Here is a 7,381-nt window from a genome sequence, read left to right as displayed (position 1 = left end):
CACCACATTATCTGACAGCCCCCCCCCATCCACACTAATACTAATTTCAGCAGACCCCCCCCCCCGTGTACCTTTGCACGCTATGTACATTACTTAGTTCTATATGCCGCCTCTCACCTGTAGAATCTCAGGCTTGTAGGGTTGCAAAAGATTTTTGTGAATTTTCTGGTGTCGAATGACGTCTGCTTTCTGAATGAAACCTTTCCCACACTCTAAACACGAGAAAGGGCGCTCGCCTGTGTGACTTTTCTGGTGTCTAATAAACTGTGCTTTCTGAACAAAACATTTCCCACACTCTGAACAGGCATAAGGACGCTCACCCGTGTGAATTCTCTGGTGCACAAGAAGGTCCCCTTTCTGAATGAAATTTTTGCCACACTCTAAACATGAGAAAGGGCGCTCACCTGTGTGAATTCTCTGGTGTATAAGAAGCTTAGCTTTCTCACGGAAACCTTTCCCGCACTCTGAGCAAGAAAAAGGACGCTCGTCTGTGTGAATTCTCTGGTGTACAAGAAGGTGTGTTTTAAGTATAAAACCTTTCCCGCACTCTGAACATGAATAGGGACGCTCACCAGTGTGACTTCTCTGGTGTCTAAGAAGGGTCTCTTTCTGAAGAAAAAATTGCCCGCACTCTAAACACGAGAAAGGGTGCTCGCCTGTGTGACTTTGCTGGTGTGAAAGAAGTTTTGCTTTTTGAGTATAACTTTTCCCACACTCTGAACATGAATAAGGACGCTCACCCGTGTGAGTTCTCTGGTGTATAAGAAGGTCCCCTTTCTGGGTGAAACATTTCCCACACTCTGCACATGAGAATGGATGCTCACCTGTATGAATTCTGTAGTGTATTAAAAGATTTCCTTTCTCAGTGAAACTTTTCCCACACTCAGAACAGGAAAAAAGACACTCATCCTTGTGAAGTTTCTGGTGTCCAACAAGGCTTTCTTTCCTTAAGAAACATTTCCCACACTCCAAACATGAAAAAGGGTATTTGCCTGTGTGGATTTCCTTATGTCTAAGTAGTATATGTTTCTGAGTGAATGTTTTCCCGCAGTCTGAACAGGAAAATGGGCGCTCACCGGTGTGAATCCTCTGGTGTCTAAGGAGTTCCCCTTTCTGAATGAAACATTTTCCGCACTCTAAACACGGAAAAGGATACTTGCCTGTGTGAATTACCTCATGTCTAAGTAGCACGCCTTTTTGAGTAAAACTTTTCCCGCACACCGAACAGGAAAAAGGGCGCTCACCCGTGTGAATTCTCTGGTGTACAAGAACGTTTGTTTTACGCTTGAAACTTTTTCCGCACTCTAAGCAGGAATAGGAGCGCTCATCTTTGTGACTTCTCTGTTGCCTATCAAGATCCTCTTTACCGGACTCTAAACACAAGAAAGCGCTCTCGCCTGTGTGACTTTTCACATGGGTGAGAAGTTTTGCTTTCACGGTAAAACATTTCCCGCACTCGGAACATGAATAGGGACGGTCACTGGTATGCGCTTTCTGATGTGTGAGAATCGCTTTCGATTTGGAGAATGATTTCTGGGACTCCAAACATGACAATGAACTCTCTCCCGTGTGAACTCCTTCATGGCTGGAAGATGCTTCCTCGGGATTCGGCGGATCTGTTGATATAAATACAAAGCGGATAAAATGATACAAAACATAGCGAGGTTGAAAACAGCCCAAAGAGTTCAACCAATGAAGAAAATTCAAACATGGGAAATGTTTGTCTATAGAAGCCCCATACCCGTGGCCGATCCAGAGGAAGGCAAAACAAATTATTTATAAAGCTCCGCCCATTTTTCTACAACAAGAACATATCATTTTCTTGGGGTGCAGTACAGGGCACAGACTTGGCCTCAAAAAGTCCACAGAACAAAGAGCCAAGAACCCAAGACTCGGGTGACGCAACCATGCGGCCCAAGCTGGCATCAGAAGAGGCCAGAACATCCACCTGGTAATAGAGCTTTACCTCTGCCCCTGTATGTGTCCAGCCAACTAAATCATGGCGTGTCCCCCTCCAGTGGTGAGCAACGGTACTGCAGCAGACTCAGTGCGCATTTGTGAAGGGAAGCCAAACTCTGGCCCTCTAGCTGTGGCGGGACTAAAAATCCCATAAGTCATTGCAAGAATCTGATAGCCACAGAAATGGCTTCCAGGGGCAGGGGCATGATGGGATTTGTAGTTTCACCACAGCTGGAGGGCCAGAGTTTAGCTACTGCTGCCATAGAAGTAACAGTTGCTGGTTTAGCTAACATGTGTGTCGAGTCCAGGGGGTAGGCAACCTTGGCTCTCCAGCTGTGCGGAAACTACAAATCCCATAAGGCATTGCAAGCCACAGGCATGACTCCCAGAGGCATGATGGGATTTGAGGTTTCACCACAGCTGGAGGGCCAGATGCTGGTTTAGCTAACATGAGAGTGAGAGCTGTGTGTCTCGTCAGTGAAGCGTGAGATCAGAGCACATGGATTAAAAGTGTCAGGAGCAACATTTCCCACAATTCTGTGGGGAGTGGGCGGTCACAGTGTATATATTAGTGTGTACGGGTTGTATGGCCGCTACCATTGTCCCCATATTGGGGACACTGGGGGTCATGTGACCATCTGCCAGCACACATTGATTTCTAGAGACGTGCGATTCGTTTCGAATCGAAATTCGGACAAAAATTCGGATGTATCCAAATTACAGATATGACGAATGCAAACGAATCCAAATTTCCCATTCCGAAATTCGTGGGTGGTGAGATACATTGATGACGTTCTTACTGTCGGAAGTTTTGTTTCTTCATTTCTTTCCTCATGGAAACATAATTTCCGCATGAAAGGGAATTTTCCTCATGGTGGGTACGTTGACGACTTTCTTACTGTGAGGCGTTTCATTTCCTCAATTGATTCCTCAGGGAAAGGACTTTTCCTCACGATGGGTACGTTGATGACGTTCTTACTCTCAGCAGTTTAGTGTCTTCATTTGTTTCCTCATGGAAAGATTATTTCCTCATGCTGTGACCACGTGGCGGTAAGGCAAAACAAGGCTGAGGGTATGAGGCAAGACCTCAGGTGACCACAAAGCCCAGATAGGTGTAGAAGGTTGGATGGCCAGAGGAGACCAACGTTGCTGTAGGGGAGTAGCAGGAACAGATGGAAAATCCAAGCTCCACGCGGCTTGCAAACAAGAGGCGCAGCGGGGAGATGTTTTCTTAAAGCTGTAGAGCGGAAACTAGAGTGCCCAGCAGATGACATCAACGCTCAGTCCCACCTCGTTAACCCCTTCCACGATGGAAACCAGTGGAAACATTTTAATTTTAAAGGTGTCCAGTGCTTCAGGTAACTCCCGGAGCTCAGTACAACCGGCCAACTCACAAAGGGAGTCCATCGCCGGCAGATCTGAACCTAGAAAGGGCTCTGCGGCACTCCACCAGCCAGGCTGAGGATGGTTAGGCCCGAGAGCTGCGATCAAAGAAAACTCTAGCAGCAATGGAGAGAAGAGTTTCGGTTGAAGAAAACATGTTGAAGGGTAAGAAAAAAAAATGAGGCTAGCAACTGGAGGTTAGTGTTTTATACTGAGGAAAAGACACCATCCTCCAAGGACACTCGTAAGAAAAGCATGCTGGTAGTAGAAGGTACACACAGAGTTCTTGTTTGCCAATGTCCAATCCTCCTGTAGGTGGTAGCATAACCCAAAAGTGAAAGACTTCCTGTGACCCTCAATAGTAAGACACTTTATATTCATCAATGTAACATGAAAATGGGAATTGTTACTGTATTTGGTTTCTATGACTTACTGGTGTCCATATGTAGAGAAGATTCCACCTGTTTACTTTGCTCGATCATCTCCCCCTCCTCCATAGACTGCTGAGCTCCACTCACCAACGTCTCCTCTTCTTCTTTGCCCTCAGCTTTGATGTCTTCCAGTTCTTCACCCTAAACACCAAAGATGATGGAACACATTTATAAAAAGGAACAAGTGATCACATAAGAGAATGTCCTCTCATATGTTTTCATGTCTATATGCTCAGTCCCATCTACCTGATCATAGTGAGGGACCTCGTGATCTTTCTGAGGGATCTCATGATGTTCCTGGGAATACAGAGGATGGGCCTGAGGGATCTCATGATGTTCCTGGGAATACATTGGATGACTTCTAGGATCTTCTTGGCTCTGTTCACCTCTGTTGTCAGGCAGTGAGGCGGAGGCCCCGTGATGGGTGATGTCCCATGAAGGAAGCTACTAGGTGTTAATGGATCACCAGATATTTTCTTCACCACTTTATGCTCCTGAGTAAAAAAGAAGTAACAATTATAACCTCAGACTTCCCAGAATCCTCCTGACCGTTCCAGTCAGGTCTATGTTTTAATTATGGGTACAAGTCGAATTTCACGTCATCCTCTCAGAATCCTCCTCACCTCTCCGGTCAGCAGGTAGATGACCTCCAGGGTGAGGTCCAATATCTTCACAGTCACATGACTTTGGCCTTTCTCCATGTTCATTGATGAGGTCATGTGATCTATTCAGGAAGCTCCTCTCTGCAGACAAATTATAAAGTGAGACTTTTCTGGACTACCGGGTTGAGTAATATCTACACAACGTTCCCCATTGTTCCGTCACCTTCTTCGGCCTCAGTAATCTCACCAAGACCCAAGACCATGACTAGAGACCCAACTATGACCTTTGCCCATTTGCTCTCTTCAAGATAATATTTAATGTTTTTGGTTATTTTTGTTTAGTTTTTTGTTGTGCAAAAAATACCCGGTGACCTTCCTGGAAAACATCCAGTGCTGCATTGTTATCAGTTCCATTGCTCCCAGCTATCTCTGTGGACTACAGAACTCTACCCCTGCATGTTATGTAGAAGAGGAGAGGAAGACGTTTCTGAAGCCCTATCCAGTTTCTGTTCTCCTAATACAGAAAGGTGTGAGAGTGTTCTTACCCTTGGACTGGTCTGAACACATTGATATCACCCTGACAGCCAACTACACCAAACTAGGTCTGGGGGCATCAGGACTGTCAATGAGGCTCATGTGACACAGACAGGACAACCATGCAGGTTACGGGGAAGAGCCAAAGAGAACCAACAACCCTCCACTACGCCATACTTCAGACTTGCAGCATCAGCAAGATCCGTCTTCTTCCTCTTCATATCCTCCTCCAGAGAAGACCTGGTGTCCATTATAGAGAGCCAACAACCCCGAGACAGCATCATGGAAGATGGATCAATGGCTTTATATTTAGGATGTATCCGGTCTATAAATGGCGGCTCTGGATGGACAGTTGGATAAATGGCTCTATATTTAGGATGTATCCGGTCTATAAATGGCGGCTCTGGATGGACGGTTGCATAAATGGCTCTATATTTACCGGGTGTAAACATAAAATAATATCTTCTTACCTCCTCTGCTGCCACTTCGAGCAATGTCTCCTCTCTCTCTACTTCCTCCCAACTCACCTCTGATCCAGTACTTCCTGTTTGTTTCATACATCACTTCCTGTCTGTGCGTTCCACGCTCTATAAGTGAGCTCCCCCACCTTGTGGAGAGTATAAATAACGCAGGGTCAGTTAGGTTTCAGCTTTCTGCCTGCTGTCTCCTGGTTTAGATTTCTGTTGTGTTACATCCATTATGACAAGTCCGATGTGTAGCCCATCACACTCCCGTCCTCCGGTACACCCCTTGAAGTCCGGTGGGTTACACATCGGACTTGTTGACTGGCGGAACCTGTAGGGTTGCCACCTTTTCTTCAAGTGAAACCCGAACACTAGCGACGCGCGGACATTTTGTCTTGGGAGAATGAGTTGTTGAGACTATCTTTAGTGGGGGGGCAGTAGCCCCTATCTTAATTTTGGTTGCCCCCGTCTGCCTGACATCATGTGTCCAGGTTTCTGCTGCCATGAAACCCGGACACAGCATTCAAAACCCGGACTGTCCGGGTGAATCCTGGACAGGTGGCAACCCTAGGAACCTGCCATACATTCCCGTGGGAGAAGAGATCTCCTCCCTGGAATAAGGGCCTTCATCACTTGCTGGGATACACATCCACACACGACGGACCGGGGGGGGTATTGAGTGAACAAGCACTCGTGGAAAACAGAAGCGCATCTAATCCTCAGACACAGCGCGTGCCATAGAACGCATATACGTGAAATTCTCCGTCCTCCATTTTATTTCTCAACCACTTTGTCTTTTCTTTTTTTACCAAACTGTAAACTAAGTCCCGGTTTCAGCTAAAACTGGCCCCCTTCCGAAGGTCCTCTGGTGCGCGCGTGTGTGTCGGTTTGCATTCCTCGCATGATCGCGCTAAACAAAGGGCCTTTATCTTATACAACCGAGAACCCGTCGAAGACACGAGCAAGCGGAAGTCGAGACGGCGCGGGTAAAACTGAGGTGATGTTATTTCCCTCAGAAGATGGCGAGATCCTTTTGGCCCTGACACCGTGGCTGATCTGTTATATCGGGGGTCAGCAACCTTGAACGCTCAGAGAGCCATTTGGACCCGTTTCCCACAGAATAGAGAACACCGGGGGCCACAAAACCCCTTTGACATCTAAAATGAAGATAACACTCCATATATAATTTGTTACCTTTATGCCATGTATAGCATGTATATAGGTATATGTGGGCTTAGTAACGCACTGGACTCTAGGCTTAGTAACGCGCTGGACTCTGGGCTTAGTAACGCGCTGGACTCTGGGCTTAGTAACGCACTGGAATCTGGGCTTAGTAACGCACTGGAATCTGGGCTTAGTAACGCACTGGAATCTGGGCTTAGTAACGCACTGGACTCTGGGCTTAGTAACGCACTGGACTCTGGGCTTAGTAACGCACTGGACTCTGGGCTTAGTAACGCACTGGACTCTGGGCTTAGTAACGCACTGGACTCTGTGCGAAGTCACAGCTCGGAATTCGCCAGACGTCGCGCTGGCGGGTCATTGAGAAAGTGAAAGTAAAACCCCGCCAGGTTCAGTCGTGGAGATTGCTGCCGTCCAAGGAAAAGCCAACACTGACGAAGAAGAATCATTGGGCGATCTGACAGAGAGGGACGGCAACCTGACCACGCACCCAGACAGACAAAACCAGATCAAGCGGGATGAGTCTGGTCAGGTCAACCGAGACTACCAGGAGGGTGACGCTTATCCGTGGCCTACTAGCGACACATACGACGACGCATGCTGTTGTTCCCACTTTCTTATAATACCGCTAACAGGTGACCGCGGAATATTTAGTAGCCGGGAAATGTCACGGATACACATGAATCCAATGATTTGGAGGGGGAGGGGCCCAATACTTTTAGCAATATAGTGTGTGTAGCCAGGGCCGGTTTTAGACTATTTTGCGCCCTAGGCAAGACCAGCTACTTGCACCCCCCCGCCCTCTTCCGTGGCGCATCCCCCCCCC

The 7,381-nt window shown here is 47.2% G+C and overlaps 1 protein-coding gene across 1 annotated transcript in view; it reads right to left on the bottom strand.

The window, feature by feature from the left end:
* Window positions 1-7,381, bottom strand: part of LOC108801852 (zinc finger protein 850-like) — a 50,792-nt gene that overhangs the window by 13,364 nt on the left and 30,047 nt on the right. The window contains exons 5-6 of the mRNA XM_018573766.1: window positions 993-1,160; window positions 201-824 (exon numbers count right to left, since the gene is read on the bottom strand). Of these exons, the coding sequence (XP_018429268.1) occupies window positions 201-824; window positions 993-1,160 (792 nt within the window). The remainder of the gene's footprint in view (window positions 1-200; window positions 825-992; window positions 1,161-7,381) is intronic.

Source organism: Nanorana parkeri, unplaced genomic scaffold (genome assembly GCF_000935625.1).
Source record: "Nanorana parkeri isolate BGI_ZX_2015 unplaced genomic scaffold, ASM93562v1 scaffold2529, whole genome shotgun sequence".
Lineage (NCBI taxonomy): Eukaryota > Metazoa > Chordata > Amphibia > Anura > Dicroglossidae > Nanorana > Nanorana parkeri.
This window is presented reverse-complemented; position numbering and strand designations above follow the sequence as displayed.